The sequence below is a fragment of the Manis javanica genome, chromosome 10 (assembly GCF_040802235.1).
Source record: "Manis javanica isolate MJ-LG chromosome 10, MJ_LKY, whole genome shotgun sequence".
NCBI lineage: Eukaryota > Metazoa > Chordata > Mammalia > Pholidota > Manidae > Manis > Manis javanica.
The window spans coordinates 80,669,395-80,693,980 of record NC_133165.1 but is presented as its reverse complement, the minus strand read 5'-3'; the positions used below and the strand labels follow the sequence as shown (position 1 = coordinate 80,693,980).

The following is a 24,586-nucleotide window of genomic DNA, read 5'->3' as shown; positions in this document are numbered from 1 at the left end:
ATTGTGGCATCTTCCTGTCTCCAAAGACACACTGCTCTCTGGTATATGTTTAAAATTTTTATTTGAAAGAGTTCATTCAAATCCATTACACTGTAAATTAATTAGTGACTATTGAACTTGGCTCTGGAGGCAATCTTTGGTTTTTCCTGTCGCTTGATTGCTCCACACTTCTTGCAAACTCCATGGATATAGCTATTGGTGTTCTTTTAAATGTAAAATTCAGTGGAAGACCCGGTTCCCTGCTCAGAAAGGTAAATATCCATTTACCAAGCTGGAGAGAGTTCCCATCAGTTTCTACCATGTCTATCTTCTCAGTTAACCAGAATATATGAACATTTTTCCAATTGATAGAGTGGAGCAATATATTTGGAATTTGGTTCTTTCAAATTTCTTAAGAAGAAAGGTGACTGGGAATTAATGGATGTTGGTCATTGAGGAGAACTTACAGAATATCTGTGCCCAGTAGTGTGGGGTTGCACAAAAATAATGTGACAAGATCTACACTGACTTGTTTCTAGCCACCCACATCTACCCAGCTTTGAGTCACACTCAGGATCTTTGTGATTCAACTGTACTCAAAAGCCATGAAAGAGCATCAGAAAGGTGAGTGTAATGAAGTGGATTCTGACAGATATTCATGCTCTGGAAACAAACAGAACCAAATTTGGATTCCAAGTAATATTGACAGTATTCCAGAAAAGGAATCAACAGATAAATCTGAGATAACATTGTTCTATGATATATGACCTGATTTTGAATACTGTCACGAAGGGAAAAAAGGTAAAAACAGAAACAAAGGATTTATAGAAGATACAGTCAACAGTGAAAGTTCCTGAGAAAGCCCTTTCTCCTCAATTCATTGAAAATGTCTCCGCAATGTTCCCCTCTATACGATTTTTAACTCCAAGCTGAAAATCTAACCTTTTTAAATATTTTACAATATTTTTGCCAAAGTGTGTAAACATGTTAGCTTATTGATCAATAAGACATTTGTATGCTATAGTGCAAGAATTTACTAATTTCTTTTCCTGGTGACATTGAGATATAAAGAAAAGCTAAACATTGACAGAAAAATGTAAGAACACTTTCAGGGCTCAGGGCACACATAGTCTAGGGTAATGAGTACTTGGGAAGGTGTCCTTTGAGGGCACTTGAAGCCTGGATCAAAAGTAACATGAAATTAGGTAGATACGATGGGAAGAATCGGGGCCCAGAGCCTAAAGTCCAGAGACATGACCTCCCCTCTAGCATGTGGCATCCTGTGATCAGTGTCTGAGTGGCTCTGCATTACCTTGGCTGGCACCAGCTCGCAGGTGGCAAGAGCCGGGGGCCATGTCACTTCCCTCTAATGCTGCCTGAGAACCAGGGAAGTGGTTATACAGTGCCTCTATACACAGTCCATCCCCTACTGGGAAGGGAAAAGCCATGTTTCCCCAGACTCAGGGGAAGCACTTTCCAAGGCTCTTTGTAGGAAACATTTTCCAACAACCAAGTGAAAACCATTCTTGTAAAAACCTAATTGGAATCTTCTGGGAGGATCCTGCTCCGTTTAAATGATGGGAGAAATCAGGAGGTCTGGAGATAATGATTACAGATGAAAATGTTTGAAAAGCTATAATGTTATCAATTATAGATTGTTGAAATGGAATTGTCTTCTTGCTATTGGCCATAACTCAGATACAAAAAGCTAACTGACAGATAACTTTGGTCACGTAGGCAAAAGTGGTATCATATAAAATATTGAATAACTACTCAAAAAACAGGGGAAACAAGAGCAGGGAGAAGTCCATTATCTATTTCCTCTCCATTTGCCAAATCATGAAAAGCATATGCATGGGTGAACAAACAAGTGAAAAAGGATTATTTTGAAATATTTAAGAAGTAAGTCTCTAGAAATAAACTGTTTTCAAATCCCTGCTTTCCTATATGCTGGATGGATAATCTTACATTGGTAAGTTTTATTTTCCCAAACTTAAAAGCCTCAGGTTTCTCATTTGTAAAATGTGGATTATGATACTGCGTCCCTCAGAGAGTGAGGATTAGTTGAGATAAACCATGTAAAGTGTTTAGCACAATATCTGGCACATAGGAAGTGTTTGAGGAATGTTAACTGTTTTCCTAATAAGATTTGAAGGGAGAATAATACGGATTTCCTTACACAGAAGCACCTCTTATATGATTGAACTTCATCATCCGAAATGTATTTTTCAATTTAAGGCAAAATATCTCTAAGATTGAAGGTTTAAAGTTATCTCTAGCTTTTGAAGATTTAGTATTGATTCATTTTCAAATTCTACAATATAAAGAAACTGACAGCAACTCTCTGAATAATAAGACATATTCACTTAAGTGGGAGACCTTTCATATAGTAAGTTCCTCACTTACTAAGTTTTTCCGAAGTGTGGAAACTACAGAACAGATATAGGTAGACTAGTTATTAAATAAATCAGAGAATATACTAGAGTTAGAAAACTGGAGAAAAAAAATAACTCCTAAAATTTTTCCCACATTTGTACAGCAAAGATAATATGTACTTAGGAATCAGGACACATTTCATTATCCTGCCACTAGAAGCCTGCCACTATAAGAGAGCCAAATATATTGTTTATGTAATAGTAATTTCCAATCATCTGTTCTGAACTTCCAAATTAGTAGGTTGAACAATATGGTCTATAACATCTTCCTTTTGCAGATAAGTGACAAGATGGAAATAGATAAAGTTTGTTTCACTTAAGGTATAACTAGATCATTTATTTTCACATATAAAATGTTTGATACTTTATTTATTTAACAAAATTTCTTAATCTCTTATGGAGTGCCAGACATACTGCTTGGCAGTTCATCAAGAGTAATAAACAAAACACATATAAACTGTGTACTTACGGGCCTGGCAGTCCAGTACCGGGAAAATATCACCAAGTTAAAAAGAAAACACATAATTGTAAAGAGTAAGGCAGTGCCATAAGAAAAACAGAGCGCAGTACTGAAAACCCCAAATTCACAGAAGGTTTGTCTTTGAGAGCATAAGGCCTCATCTCTGAGGAGGTCATAATTACAGTGAGACCTAAAAATTTATAAAGAATGGACATATGTGAATTTGGAAGAACTGAAAAGGCCTCAGCAAATGGAACTTGCTGAATGAGAGAAATAGTAGGAAAGGCTGAGGTTGGACAGATGTGCAGGGGCCAGATCACAGGGGAATCTGCAGGACAAAGTAGAGGATTTCTGTTTTATCCCAGTTCAGGAAGCCATTGAAGGCCTTGACTGAGGAAGGGAAACGTTCTCACTCCGTGTATTTCTTTGCAAGAGCACTTTGGTTGTCGTATACATGATGCTTGGTTTTGTTTCCTCCAGTTTTGAAAGTGAAGTGAGTAGGAAGGTGACAGTGAATTTAAGGACAAATTTGGCTGAGGACTCAGAAAGGTCATAGACTAATAGGAGAAGCAGCTTTAGGAACGTTACACTTTTCATTATGATCAACTCTACATTCCACTAAAAAAAAGGCTTCATAGGACTTAACAGTAGAAGGTTTATCAGCTTCAATTCTAAAATATTGTATAGAAGCAGAATAGCAAGCCCTTATAGTGTGCTTACTATATGGCAGACAATATTCCTAGTGGTTTAAATGTATTAATTTATTTACTCACTTTAACAACTGTATGAAAAAAGTTCAATGATCCTCCATGGTTTGTATATGAAGAAATTGATGCACAAAGCTTAATAATTTGGCTAAAGTCAATGTGCTGAAGGAATCATACTCTGAGCTGAACACTTAGCTCCAGACTCCATGCCCCAAACCAGTGGGTCACGCTGACCCCTGCTGCTGGGATGGGACTCATGATACTGGTTTTGTTTTTGTTTTTCCACTGACTATTATCCACTAAAAGAGTTTTATTCCCAGGTTTTGTTTTGGGGTTTTTGATTGTTTGCATAATCTAGGAATCCTTGTACCATGGACATCATTAATATAATGATAAGAATGTTTAACACCAGCTTTCTGCTCATACTGTTGTCCGAATCTCGAAGTTATATGAGTTACCAACACGACCACATTATCAAATAAAGTGATATTTGCTTGCTTGGAACTCGCACTCTACTCCCACTTTCGGTCCATCTGGACACTCTTCATTTCCAAATTCTACCTTATTTTCACAAACAAAACATGCAGAAGTCAGAGGTCAGAGATGATAAATTACACAGTGTTAGCAACATTCATCCTGGTAGGACTGACAGATGACCCAGATCTACAGATTCTGCTCTTCCTCTTTCTGTTCATCACCTACCTTCTGAGTGTAATTGGGAACCTGACCATCATCGCCCTCACCTTTGTAGACATCTGCCTTAAAACTCCTATGTACTTCTTTCTCCGCAACTTCTCCATTTTATTTTTTATTTATTTATTTTTATTTTCAAACAAATTCTTTATTGACTCAATGAAGAGGTCTGTACTTAGTCAAAAAAAACACATTTTTTTCTAAATAAATTTCCTTGCAAAATAATTATTTAAAATAGAGGGGGAAAACATTTTGCCCAGGTGTTTATAAAGAGTTACAGATTTGTTGTATAACCTTTGGACCCAATCAAAAAACCAAGTTTATGTTTACATACTGAAATGGTGTCCCAAATGGGAGTAATTATATCCTGCCGTTGGTAAATTTTAAATAATAAAAGTGCAAAGAAACTGGAAACTATCACCCTGAACAAAACAAAAACAAATTCCTACTAACATTATTTTTACTTTCTCATTTAGATTCTAGGATAGTTATTGCAACATCTCTTAAGACATGAATCAGAACTGCTGCTATGGAGGTTAACTACAAAAAGTTTCAGACCCAAAATATCCCAAGTAGGAAATCAAGAGCTAATAGTGAATAGATTGTGCTCAGAATGCTCCCAAGGGTTCGAGGTGATTCCAGGCAGCTAACAACTTTTGCACTCATGGAAAACTTAAAGACATATTATGCCATCCTCCACATAAATAATAATACACATATAGTTTATACATACATATATGTATATACATACAATGATAAAAGCCTAGAAGAGGGCCTGAATTCAAGTAATTAGACAAAAAGTTAAACATGAACATTCAGTTGCAAATATTCACAAGCATTCAAAAACACCAATATTGGGGAAAAAAACTCTTTTTCCTTACTGTTTACTGCCTCAGAGTCTAAATACATTTTTGAGTTTAGGGAGCAGGCTTATTATGTGGTGGATTTGACACTCTTCTTTCAGGATCATTAATTCAAAAGTTCCAAACCCTATAACTTGAATTTTTCCAGGCACTTTCAAAAAGTTGTTGAAGGATATAGAATTGACCCCTGAGCTGACTGATTTTTTTCTTTTTTTTTTTTTTTAATGTGCACATGTAGAATGTTTATATTGGTATTGTCCATAACAGCAAAACAAACAAACAAAAATAACAAAAGTAACTGGTTTTTTTGGATTTGAGATTTATCTGTGCTATTGCATGAAGCTGTATTCTTTGTTTTTTTTTTGAGAGGACATCTCCCATATTGATTGATCAGATGGTTGTTAACAACAATAAAATTCTGTATGGGGGACTCAATGCACAATCATTAATCTACCCCAAGCCTAATTCTCAACAGGCTTCAATCTTCTAAAGCATAACAAACAAGTTCTTACATGGTGAACAAGTTCTTACATAGTGAATAAGTTCTTACATGGTGAGCAGTGCAAGGGCAGTCATATCACAGAAACTTTCAATTTTGATCACGCATCATAAACTATAAACAATCAGATCAAATACGATTATTCGTTTGATTTTTATACTTGATTTATATGTGAATCCCACATTTCTCCCTTATTATTATTATCATTATTATTTTAATAAAATGCTGAAGTGGTAGGTAAATGCAAGATAAAGGTAGAAAACATAGTTTAGTGCTGTGAGAGGGCAAATGTAGATGATCAGGTGTGTGCCTGTAGAATAAGTATTAATCCGAGCTAGACAAGGGCAACAAAACATCCACGGATGCAGAAGATTTCTCTCAAAACAGGGGGGGTGAGGTTCTAAGCCTCACCTCGGTTGATCCCCAATTTCTCACCTGATGGCCCCACAACTTCTCCATTTTAGAAGTCTCTTTTACCACTGTCTGTATTCCCAGATACCTGTATACCCTTGCTACTGGGGACAATACAGTTACCTACAACACTTGTGCCACTCAGTTATTTTTTATTACCGTCCTGGGTGTGACTGAGTTCTTTCTCCTGACTGCCATGTCCTATGACCGCTATGTGGCCATCTGCAAACCCCTGCATTACATGAGCATCATGAACAGCAGGACCTGTACCACGTTCCTCACAGGCTGTTACCTGTCAGCTCTGGTGATTGTCCTCCCACCCTATGTCATGGTCTCTGGGCTTGAGTTTTGTGACTCCAATGTCATAGATCACTTTGCCTGTGATGCTGCTCCCGTCCTGAAGATCTCCTGCTCTGACACAGAGTCCATAGAGCGATTTGTCTTGGTCATGGCTGTGCTGACACTCACTGTCACCTTGGTGTGTGTGACCATGTCCTACACACACATCATCAGAACCATCCTCAGATTCCCTTCTGCCCAGCAAAGGAAGAAGGTTTTTTCTACCTGCTCTTCCCATATCATTGTGGTTTCTATCACTTACAGCAGCTGCATCTTTATGTATATCAGACCACCTGCCGAAGAATTGGTCTCTCTGAATAAGATGGTGTCAGTACTCATGACTTCAGTTGCCCCAGCAATGAATCCCTTCATTTATACTCTGAGGAACAAGCAAGTGATACAAGCCTTCCAAGACATGATCAAAAGGGTTGTATTTATCTCAAAGAATTGAAGGACTAGTGAATTAAAAAGGTCAAAAGGTAAAAAACTCCCATTCTAATTTTAACAGTTTTATTGAGATGTAATTTAAATTCCATGAAAGTCACAAGTTGTAAGTGCACTATTGAATGAATTCTAGTAAATTAATAGAACTGTGTGGCAAACACCACAGCCCAGTTTTAGAATGTTTCCATCACCTCCCAAACATTTTCCTGATGGCCGCTGGCAGTCATTCAACACTTCCATCCTGTAGCTCAGTACAACCACCGATCTGTTTTCTGTCCCTAAAAATCTGCCTTTTCTGGACATATATAAATGGAAGCATATGTAGAATTTTGTGCCTATCTTCCTTAATTTTGCATAATGTTTTTGAGGTTCACCCATGTTGCAACATTTATCAGTAGCTTAATCTTTTTTCCAACAAAGGATATTGTATCATATGTATATACTGTATTTTGTTTATTGATTCATGAGTTGATGGACAGTGGGATTGTTTCTGTATGATAGTAAGAGATTCATCTTCATTTCATTGTACCTACAAGAGGAATTTCTGAGTCATACGGTATCTACCAGAGACTCAGAATAGACTCTATTTTATTATGCCTATTCACATGAGTGTGTGGTAGCACCTGATTGTGGATTTAATCTGACTATCCTAACAAGTAATGATATTGAACATCTTTTATTATCCTTTTTATTTGTATACATTCACAACATTTCTATTCAGATTTTATGCCCATTTTTTAATTGGGTTTTTTTCTTTCTATTATAAAATCCTTTATATATTGTGGTAAAAAATTCCATAACAAATACATGATTTATAAACATTTTCTCCCAATCAGTGGCTTGGTTGTTACTTTTGTTGTTTTATTTTCCTAATGATACCTGAAGAAGCACTAAATTTTAAATTGTTACAAAGTCCATTTTTTCCACTTTTTTCTTTAATACATGTTCTTTTAGTGTCTTATCTAAGAAATATGAGCCTAACCTATGTTTCTTAGCTCTTAAATTTAAGTATTTGAACCATTTTGTTCAAATTTTCACTATTTATTATGGCTCTTTGAATCAAATAGCTTTTCCACTGAAATCACAGAATGTTCTTGTACATTTAGATTTTAATTCTTGATTTTAATTTTTAGATTTTAATTTTTATATATGATATGGGATCAGAGTCTAAGTTCATTTTCAAATATGGATATTCAATTATCCCAGCATGTTTGTTAAAAAGACCAGCCTTTCCCCTATTGAATTGTCAGGCACCTTGTTGAAAATCAGTATTTATCATAAGTGGTTATTTCCATACTCTCAATTATATTTTATTGATACTTGCATCAAAACCACGCTGTCTTAATGACTTTGATTTTATAGAAGGTTTTGAACACCAATTGTGTTCTTTTTCAAAAGAAAGGTGGATATTCCAAGTCCTTTGCATTTACATATACATTTATGAAAAGCCTATCTATCATTATTTTAGATTTTACTTCTTGCACATTACTTCCCTATTTCTTTTGTACCCTCATCCCACATTGCTAGATTAATTAATCATTATTTCCTTTTAGCTGAATCTATTGCCAGAAATGAATTGAGAAAAATTCCTTTGTAAGTATATCATTAATTGTCATTACAGCATTTTAGTAAATGATCTTCAGAGTCAGGAATATTTATAATTCTTAGAAATAGAACTTTGAGAAACTCTTGCACATATGCATCAAGTTCCAAGCATACAATTATTTATAACATTGCTCTTCTTAAAAGTGAAAACTTGTCCATCAGTCAAAGAACAGATTAATCATATGTGCTCAAAGTCACAGAATGGAATACTGTAAAGTCTTTGAACACAATTTAGTAATACCATTCACATGAACAAGTTTCATAAAGTATAATGGGGAACATAAGGCAAAGAAAAATGTATACAGCTTAATTGCATTCATACAAAAGTTTTTAAACAACATAAAACCAGACAATATAATACATATTAAATTCCTACATGGTAAAGCTGCAATGAAAATTAAGGAAATTATCATAGAAATGAGTGTCCTTATATCTTGGGGAATGGACGAAAATGTAAGCGCGATGCAGACAGGTATGTGGGACTTTTTTAAGGTTATGGCAGTGATCCATTTCATAACCTGTGTGTTACTTACATTGAGTTCTTTCTTTACACTTGTCTTCTTTAAAGTGAACAAATGATTTATCCTTGCTTTATGTATGAGCAAATTGTTAAAATAAATAATTGATACGGAAAAGTAATTCAAAATTATTTTATATTTAAGTAATCCAAAGAGAATATTTGTTCAGCTACATGCAAATTAATTTGAACATCTGGATGAAATAGCTAATTGTCTATGAAAATATAATTTATTTAGTTGACTCAGGGAGGCACAGAAAATCTAAACTGACTTTCATAGAAGACATAAAGAAGGTTGAAAAAGAGGTAGTATTCAAAACGCAGCAGGTCTTCTGTGTTGGTTTCAGAGGCTAACTCCTCCAAATCTTTAGAGTCAATAATTATTTATTCAGTCCTAGATAACACTGAGGCTGAAGTCTTTCATAATTATTATGGTTCCTTGAATCAAAATAGCTTTTCCACTGAAATAACAGAATGTTCTTGTACATTTAATTTTGATTCTGCTTTACCAATGAGTGACATCTGACTGGATGTTCTCATCCAGCTCATGCTGAGAAGCCTATGACTGTCTAACTTTCCAATGCAATCTATATGCCTGTTTGATACATCAAGTCCAACCATACTTTGCTTTGTAAGATTTAGTTATTTCCACACCATAGTTGGAGTCAAAGACATGCTCTGAAGCCCAGACCTGCATGGTGCTTATGATTTATACAATGTCCCACAGGTCTAAGGGGCAATGAGGGAGAAGCAATACCTCTACAACTTCCCCTACCATACATACCCCACTATCCACAGCACATGCACAAGGCAGATGTAGCTGAAAGGAACCTGGAAAAACCTTTCTACACTAACTCAAAATCCAGGAACACTAATGGAAAAGACTGATAGGTTTGAATTTTTTTAACTTTGAAAAAAATTTCTGTGGGACACAGAAACATGAAAAGATGTCCAACATCACTTATCATTAAGGAAATGCAAATCAAACTACAAATCACCTCACACCAGTTTAAATGGCTCATTCCAACAAGCAATAGAGAACAAGTGTTGGCAAGGATGTGGAGAAAAGAGAACCTTTGTATACTTTTGGTGGGAATGTAAATTGGTGTGGCCATTATGCAAAGCAGTATGAAGCTTCCTCAAAAAATTAAAAATAGATATACCATATCACCCAGCAATTCCATTCTGGAAATTTAGCCACCCAAAGACGTAAGTGTTTTGTTTAAGTGTTCATCAATAGATGAATGGATAAAGAATGGTATATCTATGAACAGTGGAATACTACTCAACCATAAAAAACAATGTAATCTTTCCATTTGCAACAACATGGAAAGACTAAGAGAAATACCTGGAGGGTACCATGCTAACTGAAATACATCAGAGAAAAACAAATACGATATGATTTCACTTATATGTGGAATCTAAAATACAAACAAATGAACAAACAAAACAGAAACAGACTCATAAACCCAGATAATGGGCTGTTGGTTATCATAGGGGAGAGGAGTAGGGAAATGAGTGAAATAGACGAAGGATATAAAGAGGGAAACTTCAATTTATATGATAAGTCACTGGGATGGAAGGACGGCAAAGAGAATATACCAGTGACGATATAATATCTTTGTATGGTGACAGGTGGTAACTACAGTTATCATGGTGAACATTTGGCAATATGTATAGTTGTTGAATCCCTGTTATACAGCTTAAACCAATTTAACAACTGTATTTCAATAAGTAATTTATAAAAAATTTTTGTGTGGCAGTAAGTAAAACAATAAAGCTAATGTCAAACTGGGAAAAACATTTGCAGTTGATATTATTAACCTAAAACCTAACCTCTCTAATTAAAAAAACATTCTGAGAAAACAATAAGAAAACACCACTATTCCAACAGAAAGCAAGGTAAAAACAATATGAAAAGATTACTAAAAATAAAATAAAAGAGGAATAATTTCTAAACCCATGGTAATGTCAAAATTTTTCCTAATAATATAGATGATCAAACATCACTGAGTTACCAATTCTCACCTATCATATTGAAGGAATCCAACACTTTGAAAGTATACTTTACTATCAGAGTACTGTGGGAATTGACACTGACAATGTTTGTAAGAATACAAATCGCCATAATCCTACAAAGCACAATTTTATAACACCTACCAAAAGCCAAATAGCAAAGTTCAAATCCAAATGTATTCAAGAGGTAATTCATTTTGGGGGATTTATTCAATAGGTATGTGAGTGTGTGAACCAATACCATTTTAATGGCATTGATCTCAGTACTGCTCCTGGTAGCAGAAGAAGATAATGTATTGAAATGTCCTTCATTAGGAAATTGTTCTATTCAGGAGAAATTCCATTGAACAGAATATCTTACATTTATAAAAATTGTGTGAAACTCTTTGTGTATTGACATAGAAATACTTCCATTATCCCATTTATATATGTAAGAAAACAAGCAGAACAATGCATGTAACACATCCCTTCCATTTAGAAAAAGCTGAAAATTAAAATCAATCACCTAATTTTTTGTATATCTAAAAATTCAGTGAAACACTGGAAAAATAGTGGAAGTATACAGACAAGTGAATAAGCGTATGAGGATAAGAAGATAAAAACAGCTTTTACTGTAAATCTTTTTATACTTTCTGCTGTTTGAAAGCATTAAAAACTATATAATGAATGCAAGTGTTCATCATAAAAATATACACAAGTACTGCGTACAAATACAATCTAAACAATATATTCATCAACAAATGAACATATATACTTTATAAAATGTATTTCTATGTAATTTGTATCAAAATTTCACATTCATATTTTACTCACATTGGTATTTAATTCATATACATAAATCACATATAATTCATATAATTCACAGTAAGACTGAGTGTTTGAGACAGGCAGCAGAGTGGCTGGGTTCCGCGTGGAGCCCTTCTGACGGTCATGCCGGGGTTCTCTAACAGCAGGACTTGAGGACTTGACCCCACAGCAGTGCACAGCTGGAGAGCCGGGCGTCCTTTCAGCCCCAGCAGGGCAGCTGCCTGATGGGAAGCAGAGATTTCTAGGGTCGGTCCATTGTATTTTAGAGGCTGCTTCTGCTAACGACACAGTGGCTGCCACTGTCCCAGACAGCCAGGCCATCTTGGTTACTGAGTCTAATTCCTTGGTGGATAACCACCTGGACCCTTGGCAGCGCCCCGTGTCTGGGTGAGCCCTCCCCAAGCCACTCTCGGTTTCCCCGGCACACAGAGATGGGGGGGCCTGCCTGCCTGAGGGAGGCTGAGGGCAGCTGCTCCTAGAAGTTTCAGTTTTAGCATGAGGAAGGCCTTTTCCTGTTCTGATCCCTAAGTGAGAGGGTCGCTGTCATCTCCCCATTTAGGACCTCATGAACAGGCTTGCAAGAAGCCCAGAGAGGACGTCCAGCCAAGCTGACAGAATGCCACCCTGAACCTTGGCAGTGGTTGTTTGCCAAAACTGAAGGGGCCTAGACGCCCTGACTGGCTCAGGGAGGCTGCCACCCCTTGCTTACAGATAACGCTGCTCTTGGGAGAAACAAACAGGCCGAGTCCACAGGACAGCCAAAGGCTCTTATGAAAGGCTTCCGGACTCCAGGAACAGCCGCCCAGACAGAGCTCTCCTGGGGAGCGTCCTGGTCCTGGCTCGCGTGCCTCCTCCCTTCATGGGACCTCTGGTCTCTGTTTTCCTTCTTCTCTTTGCATCCTGTCTCTTAAACCTCCTACCCAGATTTGTCTCTAATTGTTTAGAGGCAATCCACATTTAAATGGTCACAGAACAAGGATACCAACTAATTTCTACCAACACAGCTACACATGAATCCTCCTGAATACAGCCAGTAGGATCTCCTGCAGTGGCTGCCCCCCAAGTAACCCCACTGCTCCCACCTCCCTCTCCTGACAGACAGCAAGGGCTCCGACTCTGTAGACACCACCCCTTCTCAGAGGAAGCGGTTCCAGAAGTGACTCATTGCTCTTATCCTGAAAGATTTCAGGCTAGTGTCCTTGAGGGGGGAATGCTAGAGGACAGACATGAGCAGAGAGGAGAGAGGAGGGTAGCTGAGCACCCAGTCTGCACCCCGTCCCGGCCCGGAGGCCACCCTGTTTCCCTTAGACAAACCCCTTTTGCCACTCAGTACAAACTAATGAGCAAAAATATGGGTTACTGGGACTTCCCCGATTTTATAGCGTATGTACTTCAGGAAAAACTGACTCTGAGGCCATTATAATATCATCATTACATAATTTACATTGCAGTTTTAGCCCCACCATGAGTGTTGCTTAGACCCTCATGAGAAAAGTGATGTCCATGAATTTGGGCAAGGAGGCGGCAGGCGAGGAAGCAAGAAGGATTCAAAGGATGATGCAAAATGGCAAGATGGGAGACAGGAAACCAAAAAAACCAGAAAAAGACACAACGTAAAATCCCACAGGTGGCTCCCCACCCTCAGGGGCAGCTGCCCATCTGTCTTTGGACCTTACTTTACTTTAAATTTGTTAAATAAAAAACCCCTTGCAGCTTTCAATCTCTATCAGGTCTTTTGACTGAATTTTTCTTTCAGAAAACGAGAACAAAAGAATTCCACAATCTCACATGACATCTGCATTGCCCAGATAATATGTTCGAGAAAGGTGGAACCTCCATGGCTAAGTGGCCCTGAAGGGACACAGCTGGAATTCCACCACATTCTAATGGCCAGCATCAAGTCAAAGGGCCAGTTCAGGTCAAAAGGAACAGAAAGAACCTACATCTTCTGTCTCAGAAAGTAACAAGGGATGTCCAGGTATCTGTAATCCATCACATTCATGATTCTGAAAATGCCCTCAGGCTGAAGCATCTATGTCCAGATGACTCATCTTTTTACCCGGTGCTACCCTCTCCAGAATCTCAACTTTTCTCATCCTCCTTGTTTCCACCACAACCTAAGGTCTTTATGTCAATAACTTGTTTCTGGTACAGTTAGTCACAGAGGAAGTCAAATGATAATCATTAGACTATTTAGATATATTTTACTTTAGGTTGATGATTTATTTTGTATATTTTAATACATTCGGATTATAGGAGGTAATGAATATTATTATATTGTTTTTTTGTTCAAAGCTTCATATTTATTGTGATGCAGCATGAAGAAGGTTGAATTTTTTTAATTCAACTTATATTACCTAAAAAAGTCAATATTCTTATCCTCTTGTAAAGAGAAGGCACTTAAAAAAAAGGTTGTGTTGTAAGTAGAAATAACTGTCTCTTCCAAAATGGTGTTGGGAAACCTGGAGAGCTACATGGAAATGAATAAAAGTGGACTGCTATCTTACACTATACACAAACATAAATTTGTGATGGATTAAGGAACTAAATATGAAACATGAAATCACAAAAAATACCAAAAAAAGACATAGGTGTAAAACCTTGCACATAGGCAATAGTTAATTTTTTCTACATGTCTCCTAAGGCAAGGAGTAAAAAGCAAAAAATAACAAGTGTGACTATGTCAAACTCAAGAACTTCTTTATAGCAAAGAAAACCATCAACAGAATGAAAAGGCAACCTACTGTTTGCAATGTATTTTTAAGTAATAATTCTGATAAGGTTTAATATCCAAAATGTACCATGAACTCATTCAAGTCAACCCTCAAAAAGCAAATAAGCTGCTTGACAAATAAACAGAGGACCTAAATAGAAATTTTCCAAAAAGAAAAGTTATAGATGGCCAACAGACACATCAAAAGATGCTCACCAATCCTAATCTTCAGGGAAATAAAAATCAAAACCTCACTGAGGTATTACCTCACACGTATTAAAAGGGCTGTTATCAAAAACATGAGAAATAACAAATGTTGGTGAGGGTATAAAGGAAAGGAAACCCTTGTGTCCTATTGGTGGCAATGTACAAAAAACAGTACAGAAGTAGTTCAAAAACTAAAACCTGAAATACCATACAACCCATTAATTCCAATTAAAGGTATTTACTGAAGAACAGGAGACTACTAATTCACAAAGATATATGCACCCTGTGCTAATTATGGAATTGTTCATAACAGTCAAGAAGAAGAAGCAACCTCAGCGTCCATCCCTAGATGAATGAAAAAAGAAAATTTGGTTTACATATACAATGGAATATTATTCAGCCATAAAAACTATTAAAATTTTACCATTTGTTACAATATGGATATACTTAGAGGGTACTAAGTTAAAATAAGGTAGAAGAAACAAATACCATAGATTTAGGTTATATGTGGAACCTTGAAAATAAAAAAATAAACACTCAAAGTAACAAATACACTTAAAAATTTCGACAAGAGATAATTGGTTGTCATAAAGGAAGGCTAGGGACACAGGTGAAATAGGTATTGCGATCAGGAACCACTCACTACCAATTACAAAATAACTAAGTCAAAGGGATGACAGATAAAGCATAGGAAACATATTCAATAATATTGTAATGACTGTGTACGATGAGAGATTACACATACATTTATTGTGATGAGAATTACATAATGTACATAAGTGTTAAATATAGTCATACACATTAAATTAATATAGGATGGTAGAGCAATTTCATCTTTTAAAAAAAGTAGGAGGTGATTTTGCAAGGAGGTAAGAACAGTGATAGGGACAAATGAGACTGAAGAATAATGTACATTTGACAAGACTAAATAGACTTGATTGAAATGTAGACGAGGAAACAGAAGTTGCAGTGAAGAAGGGAAATACCCATTTGTGGAATGCTCGCTGGCTCCCACTGCTTTCTTAGGATCTCTTCTCATTCTCTTCATTGCTCCTCAACAGTAAGAGACTGGATGTCCCATTATTCAATTTCCTTCCAATGGATATAATGTTTTTATTTTAATGTAATTTATAATATGAAAATCTAATCTTTCTTTGAAAGGAATACAAGCCTTTTGAGGATGTCATGGAAAGACTGCTTTACTTGTTTATTTCTCAGGGTATAAAAAAAGAGTTCAACACAGGGGCAACAGACACAATAAGCAGAAAAACAGTCTTATTAATGGATACCACATTCTTAGCTGAAGGGTTTATATACATAAAAATGCAGCTGCCATAGCTGATGGAAACCACGATCATGTGGGAAGAACAGGTGGAAAAGGCTTTTTTCCTCTGCTGGGAGGAGGATAATCTTAGAACCATCCTAATGATGTACATGTAGGACACAACCACACACATAAGTGTCACAATGAGAGTCAACACAGCACAGAATATGGCCAGCTGTTCTATGAACCACGTATCTGTACATGAATTCTTCAGTACTGGAGAAGCGTCACAGACAAAATAGTCAATAACAGAGTCACAGAATTCCAGATTAAGGCTCAAACCAAGGGGTGGAAGGATGATCAGTAAGCCAGATGCCCAACAACAGAGGATGAGGTTCCTGCAGACTCTGCTGTTCATGATGGTCACGTAATGCAGGGGTTTGCAGATGGCCACACAGCAGTCATAGGACATCACAGCCAACAGAAAAAACTCTGTTGCTCCAAAGAGGATGACAAAAAATACTTGAATGAAGCAGGCTTTGATGGTAATGACTTTGTTCCCACTTGATGTGATGTACAGGTAAGCGGGAACACAGGCAGTTGAGAGTGAGATTTCTAAGAAAGAAAAATTTTGAAGTAAAAAATACATTGCTGTTTTTAAGTGAGAATCGACGAAGATGAGAGAAATTATGGTCAGATTCCCAAGTACACTAAATGTATATGTGATAAACAAAAAGGTAAAAACCAGAATCTCTAGCTGTGGCTCACTTGTCAGTCCCAGGATGAAGAACATTGTTACTGCTGAATGGTTTCTCATCACTGACTTCTGCCAATCTTCACATAAAAGTCACAGAAATTGAATCTGAGGAACAATGTCAAATAGGGTCAACTGACACAGTGTCTATCAATACCAAGCAAACCCAGTCACATGCATTTCCTTCTGTTATTTGATAATAGTGTTTTGATGAGATAATTCCTTCAACTCCCTCAACATTCCCGCGACTGACATGTTCCACATGAAAGCAAAGCACATAGAAAGTTTCTCCTTATAATTACTACTACTGACATTGTTTTAAATATTCAAAAATATCCTAATACACAGCTTTATTTCCAATTAATATTTTAAGTCCATGTTTTGGTAGAGATTTCCACTTAGGATCAGGAATGGACAGCTTTTAAGCTATATTTTCATGGTATATACAGTATTTTTGTTCCAAAATTTAATACTCAAAAGCTAAATATTATAAATCTTTGGGTTTAAGTTGTGGTGCCTGAAATGGATATATAAAGGAGATGGTAATGACCCTTACCTAAATTCTCCAGACCCCTCCTCTAACGATCTAGGCATTTTGTGAAGTCAAGTCAGATTTCTCCCAGGTACTTGTCTACAGCTCTTTCTCTTTACTCCTGTAAATTTCTCTATTATTCATTTACTTTCTTTCTTCAGCAGAGAATGTTTTGATGCATAACTGTTTTAATATAACTTGAAAAAACATGGGTAAAAGTGTAAACAGATGTAAGATATCAAAACATGTTTTGCTCTCCCTCCTTCATGACATGAAGGGTGACACATATTTCAGTGTATGGATCTTCGAACCATTTGTCTAGGCTCGTCACATCTCTGTCATCTACTAACTGAGTGACCTTGGGCAAATCATTTAGTCCATGTATGCTCTCAGCTTCCTAATATGTAGAGTAGAGTTAAGAGGAATACTACCTCATGGAGTTACTATGAGGTTTAAATGAGCCATATCAATTCCTACTAAGTACAGATTTACCAGCAACATTGACAGGATATGATATTATGTTAGAAAATGGGACATTTTCCTGGGTTTATGATGCTGAATTTGCTCACTGATGATACTGGTACTGAAAGAGGGAAAATATTTTAAAAAAGAATGTTCGCAATGATAATGCACATATAGGAGATATAGATATATAGATGATCCTGATTGGTACAGACACAGAAAGAGAAAAGGAGAGAAAGAGAAGAGAAATTAAAAAGCATTTTCCATGTGTCATTGAGATCATTGTATATGATACTGCAACAGCATAATGATGTGCTAAATGAGTGCTACACACAGTTTCTAAATGGTGGGCTTGAAAGTATCCCATGACTTACCTTTGACATTCTTAATTGTTTAGCCAGTAATCTATCCCTCAATTGATCTAGGTGAGTTTCACAGTTTAGCAAAAATATCCTAGTAGGGTTATGTAATTGCCTTCCTGGACACTTGCTCCCAAATATTCTCATTCTGTATATTCATACATGCTTTATGAATTTATAAAAGATACCATCCTAACTTAAAAAGAACACTTCTGAATACTCTGAGTAGCTAATAAGAAGATGGTAATGTTCAAAGAGCAAGGAGGACTTAAGCCACTCAGAGAAATAGCATGTTCTGATTTTTCTAGACAAACAGGTTTTTACACCTATGACTCTACTTGTTTTGTCCATCTGCAACAGGTGTGAAGGAAACAACTGAAAAACAGAATCCTTGCAGGAGCTAATTCAAAGTCTCTGATGAATTTAAACTTGTATTTATTGTGCCAGAAACAGTTCTAAGCCAAACACCCACGGATATAATGTCCTTTGAGGCAAAGAAGCAATAACAGCAACGGAGTCTCCCTGTAAAAGCGTACCTCCAGCGGCAATTCAGAGACCTGTCCATATATCTTTGTCCGCACACAGATTATGCGATGAGTAAGAAGATAGCTTTCTTACCTAAAATTGCATTCGCAAATATATTTAATATATATATATAAATTCAATGTAGATATGAAAACTGAAAAAAACATGGAGATTGTAATATCTAAAAATAAACATTATTGTTTTGATGTTTGTTTTTCTGAATATTGCCCATAGTAACATGTAAGTGCTATATTTACTATTACTAATTTATTATAAAGGATACCACTCAGAAACAGAGAGCAGTGTGTGTGCTGAAAGTCCCCATCTCCTAATCATTGGGTCTTCCTGATGACCACCCCATTCAGGCTCCCTTGGGGCCCCATCCGAAGATGTTTAGTATAACCTCAAGGTAATAAAAGACACTCCTGTCAATCAGCAAATTCCATGAGTTAGGAGTTCTCTGCCAGGAACAAGCACCAGACCAAATAAATCATATGAAATATATAATATACATCTTTTCCTCCACATAGATGTATACACACTTAAGGTGTATATATCTATAGGGTAAAAGAGCCCGATTCAAAAATATTAAAATATATTTAATGTCTTTTTCCCAGTAATTAACAAAACAAGTAGAAAAAAATAATTAGTAAGTATAATTAAGATTTGATCAATAAAATGAACAAGACAGATAATAGATATATGTAGCAATATACACCCCAAATATGCAGAATACATTTTTAAATGTGGCATAACAGAAATATGTGTTCGCACAGTTCGGGACGCTGAAAGTCCAAATTCAAGGTGCTGACAGGGCTGGTTTCCTCAGAGGCCTCCCTCTTTTGCTGGGAGATGGCCATCTTCTCCTGGGTCCTCACATGGCATTCCCTCTGTGCACATCTGGGTCCTAACCTCCTCTTCTTACAAGGACGTAGTCATACTGAGTTACGGCCCAGCCTAAGTACCTCTTTTTAACTTCTTACCCCTTTAAGTATCTTGTATCCAAGTGAAGTCCCATTCTGAGGTACAGGGAGTTTGGATGCCTATATGTGAATATGAGCGGGGTGCAACTCACTCATTATAGTTTCCTGAGGAGCCTAAGGACATTTTACAGGCTGGAATTGTGTGATATTTTGAACTGCGATTATAAAATATTTAGGACAAAAAAAGTATAAAAATAATGTAAAACAGTCATTTACTTTTGCTTATTTTCCCCTTGCCTGGAGAAACATATCCAGACAAAAAATGCTAATGCCAATGTTCAAGAGTTTACTCACTGTATTTTCTTTATTTTGGCCTTGTTAGGTCAATTATTTTCTTTACTTTCTCAAAATTGTTAAAATGTACACATAGTGTGAAATTTTTAAAGCACAAAGAGACACATGAGATTAAAAATAAGTTTTCCCCCTTTACATAATCATTGATGTTTTTTCCTTTAAGGAAACATTATTACTATTTCTAGTAAATTCCTACAGAAAAGGGTCATGTATTTATATATACATATGCAAATGTATCTGCCCATATTTTCCTATAGGAAGTTAATGATTTTAGGCCTTATATTAAGACCTTTAATCCATTTCTAGTTCATTTTGTGTATGGTATAAGACAGTGGTCTAGTTTCATTCTTTTCCATGTAGCTGCCCAGTTTTCCTAATACCATTTTTTGACGAGACTATCTTTCCCCCTTTACACATTATTGCTCCCTTTGTCATATATTAATGGACAATGTAAGCATAGGTTTACTTTAGGGCTTTCTATTCTGTTCCATTCCTCTATGTGTTGATTTTTTTTTTTTTTTTTGCTAGAACCATACCATTTGGATTACTATCGCTTCTTACTATAGTTTGAATTCAGGGAGTGTGGTATTTTCAGCTTTATTCTTCTTTCCCAAAATTGCTTTAGCTAGTTAATTTTTTTATGCTTCCATACAAATTTTAGGATTACTTTCTCTAGTTCTTTGAAAAATGTCATTGGTATTTTGATAGGAATTGCACTGACACTATAGGTGGCTTTGAGAACTATGGCTATTTTAACAACATTAATTCTTCCTATGCATGAGCATCAACTTTACTACCATGATTATCATTTTCTATTTCTTTCACCAGTGTCATAGTTTTCAGATATAGTCAATATATGCAAAAAAATCTGTGTTCAATAGGTGAAGGGATAAAGTAGATGTGGTATAATATATACAATGGAATATTAATCAGTTATAAAAAAGAAAGAAATCTTGTCATTTGACAATATGCATGGACCTGGAAGCTATTATGTCAAGCAAAATAAGTCTATATTTTAATAAAAACAAAAAGAAAATATTCATATTCTGATGAAACAAATAAGAATACTGGTAAATAAATAATGTGACCATACTCAACTTAAGAAATTAAATATTTCAAATACACTGGAAGTTTCTTTTGGAATCTTTCTAGTCATTTTCTCCCATCTCTGGATGTATCCTTATCTACAATTTAGCATTTTTGTTTTCTCTGTATTATTTTATACTTTTACTACATACACCTAAATCTCAAATAATACATAGCACAAATTTTTATGTGTTTTAAACTTTGCACAAGTGATATCACATTCTGTGCTTTCTTTCCAATTTATTTTACTGTGGTAAAATATACATAACATGAAATTTACCACCTTACCATTTTCAAATGTACATTTCCGGTATTAAATACATTCATCATGAGGAGCAACCATCGCCACTATCCATCTCCATACCTCTACTCACCTTAGAAAATTCAAACTATATACACACTAAGCAAAAACTCCCCTTTCTTCCCTCCTCCCAAACACTGATAACTCCAACTATAACTTCTCTTTTGAAGAGTTGGACTACACTAAGTACGTCATTATTTGCCTTTTTCTAACCAGCTTGTTTCACATAGCATACTGTCCACATGGTTCGTCCATGTCATAGCATACGTCAGAATTCCCTTCTTTCCATTCTTATGGATATTTTATGACAATTTTGAAAAACTGGAAAAAAACTTCACACTCCCCAAAACAGGAAAGGCTAAAAATTAATTACCATCACATTTCAAAAGGTTATATAAATAATATCAAATTAAAAGAAATTTGAAGAATGAAGTAAAATGGATGCCAAAATTAATGGACTCCAGGACAAAACACAATAAAGAATACCAAAAAAGCCAAAACTGGTTTTTAGTAGGCTTTAAAAAACAATAGTAAGAATGAAAAGTGTGCATTCCATGTGGAAGACATTACTTAAGAAAATGTATGAATCTAAAACAGCACATGGTCACAGTAAAATTGAAGAATGATAAAAAAAGACATATGAGATTGTAGGGAAGGCCTCCCTCTTCCACTTTTCCTACTGTTCTATGAGAACAGCTATCCGCTGCTTCACCCCAAATATGTCTGGCCTTGTATGGAGTCAGATATGTCTGGCCTTGAGAAACCTGAAAACACAGCATGTTGTACCCATGGGAAAGGAGCTAGATAAGGGCCTTGAAGGCTGGACACCTGGCCATGAAGGGTACATGCATGCGTGTCTTAAACACTTATGTAACCATGAATTAGTAGTATAGCAGTATAAGAAATAGAGCTTTATGAAGAATAAAGTGGCCACTTTTGAGCACTCTCCATGATGAATCCCACTGCCTTCTTTGCTCTTCACGTTGTCCCAAAACCTTGAAGACAACCCCCAGACCCCAAAAAAGAGTCAACAACCATTGATATTTTTAAAATCATTTACAGATATAAAAACTTTAAAAAATCATAAAATCTATTAACATCCAGAAAGAAATATTTGTCAAAGCTCATTGGACTGTAGGTGGGAAATCAGTGTGTTTTATTTTTGTAATTTGTACCTCAGTAAAAAGGTAATAAAATTTGGAGAACCAAGGAAATTACAAACTCAAAATTCTACTACCAGTATATTGAAAGGACCCCTATGTTAGGGGGGCTTTGTTTATTTTCCTTGGTTCTTGTCTTCACTGCAATAAAGAATTGAAGGGCAGAGACACAGTAGTGTAGCAGAGTAAAAGTTTTATTAAAGTAATGCACTTAAAGAGAGAAAAAGTGTGGGTGACCTCAAGTAGGAGAGGCCCCCTGAAAGGTATAAATTTTATTTAAATGGAGAATGTGTGGGCAATCTCAGAGAGAGGCATGCCCTGAAAGTTTGGGAAAAAGTTTTATTTAAGGCAAAAATTTGCACAATTGGAGAAAAGGGAGTGTGGGCTACATAAGAGAAGAGGCACTGAAACATTGAGAAAAAGTTTTATTTAAGGCTACACACTTAAAAAGTGCAGGCTACCTCAGAGAGAGGTGCACAATGAAAGGTTGGGTTTTTTTTTCAGTGTATGTGACAAAAGGCTAGGGGTGTGGACTGATCAAGTGGTCCCAAGATGTTTATCTTTGATGAGAGACACTAAGTCTTCTATTATCAGTCTTTTAGGTAATTCTGCAAAATTAACATGAGAAATTTACTGCTCGGATTCCTTGCCAGGATAGTAGCTTCCCTCTAGGGACACACCAATTAAGATTGCTTGCCCTGCTCCCAAGGTGGGATGAGTTACTGTCTATTTACTCAAGAGTATGTTAAAAATCTTACTTCTCAACTTCTTGTGTTTTAAAATGCAATCTCTGCTATAAGATGGAATCCTTCCTATTTTTAATATACTATTCATAGCTGAACTTGTTTGCTATATTAATCATGACGCTTGTCTCCTACCAAGGTTGCAGATTACTTGATGAGGGGCAGGAGGAGGAGAAAAGAGCATATAGGGATCTGGTTAAAGATGGCGGTGTGAGTAGGGCAGTGGAAATCTCCACCCAAAACCATGTATACTTTTGAAAATACAACAGATGCAACTATTCCTAAAAAAGAGACCAGAGGATACAGTACAACAGCCTGGCTACATCTACATCTGCAAGAACTCAGCATCTCACGAAGGGGGTAAGATACAAAGCCATGACCCGGCAGGACCTAAGCACTTCCCCCACCCCAGATCACTGGCAGGAGCAAAGGATTCGGAGTGGGGAGGGAGTGGAAGCACAGGACTGCTAAATAACCAGCCCTAGTAATCTGCTCCGGGAGCACAGACACACATTACATGGTGTGCTGGATATTAGAAAAATGGAACAGTAGGGTCCCAGATGGAGACTGTGAGTGCATCCCCACAGCCAGCTCCCCTGAGACAAAAGAAAAGTGGGTGCTTTTTAAAAGTCTTAAAGGGACAGGGCCTCAACAGCTGAACAAAATCGTCCCAGCACACTGATCCCAGCAGGTTGAGAATCTTGAGGGGCTCTGGGCCCCCTAAACCCCAGGGGGTAAAGAAGCCCTGAAACCCCTCACAGCAATAAGCAGCCTGCCATTTGCTCCCCCCAGATGGTGCTGCAAGCAAACCAGCTGACTGGCCACAGCTGCAGAGAAGCCAGAAAGCAACCCCGACCACAGCAAGCACCCAGAGACTCCTCCTAGCATGCAGCTAACCAGAACAGGCAGCAGAAGCTGGAGCAAGGTCCAGAAAGCATGAAGGGGCGCTCTTCTCAGAGCAGAACACACCAGAAATGGCTGTGACTCCCAACAGTGCTCTAGGCTAACTCGAGGGCAGCCCCAACAACAGCAGCTCAGGAGGTTGTCCCAGATTGTGCAGGTAACCAACACAGGCAGTGGAGAAGGGCAAGGCAACCAAAAAGGAGGAAGGGACTTTGTTCTCCCAGCTGACACATATGCCACCTGCCTGCAAGCACTTCTTTCTCCAAGAAAAGGCTGAAGAATCTGGTCCAGTCAGAAATCACTCAGACAACCTCAAAGAGAGGGCTTGGTGAGACAAATACAACCAATCTTCCTGAAAAATAATTCAAAATAAAAGTGATCACCATGCTGATGGACCTGCAGAGAAATATGCAAGAGCTAAGGGATGAAGTCTGGAGGGAGATGAAAGAAATGAAACAATCCATAGAGGGACTTAACAGAAGACTGGATGAGGTACAAGAGAGTGTTAATGGAATAGAAATCAGA

General features: G+C 36.8%; 2 protein-coding genes across 2 annotated transcripts; one reads left to right on the top strand and one right to left on the bottom strand.

Moving 5' to 3' along the window:
• The first annotated feature begins 4,184 nt into the window (after positions 1-4,184).
• On the top strand, positions 4,185-6,837 carry LOC108385193 (olfactory receptor 6C2-like). The gene is made up of 2 exons (XM_037017156.2): positions 4,185-4,369; positions 6,084-6,837. Exons 1-2 carry the CDS (start codon positions 4,185-4,187, stop codon positions 6,835-6,837), a joined length of 939 nt encoding a protein of 312 aa, XP_036873051.2.
• Positions 6,838-15,909: 9,072 nt separating this feature from the next.
• LOC108385192 (olfactory receptor 6C2-like) lies at positions 15,910-16,776 on the bottom strand. The gene has a single exon (XM_037017129.2). The coding sequence runs from the start codon at positions 16,774-16,776 to the stop codon at positions 15,910-15,912; it is 867 nt and encodes a 288-aa protein (XP_036873024.2).
• Positions 16,777-24,586: the final 7,810 nt, after the last annotated feature.

What these genes read in the sequence shown, in the direction of transcription:
- LOC108385193 (XM_037017156.2), top strand. Translation starts at nt 4,185, where the DNA reads ATGATAAATTACACAGTGTTAGCAACATTCATCCTGGTAGGACTGACA. An exon ending in CCTATGTACTTCTTTCTCCG is followed by an intron (nt 4,370 to 6,083) that starts CAACTTCTCCAT and finishes CTGATGGCCCCA; the next exon opens with CAACTTCTCCATTTTAGAAG.
- LOC108385192 (XM_037017129.2), bottom strand. Translation starts at nt 16,776, where the DNA reads ATGAGAAACCATTCAGCAGTAACAATGTTCTTCATCCTGGGACTGACA.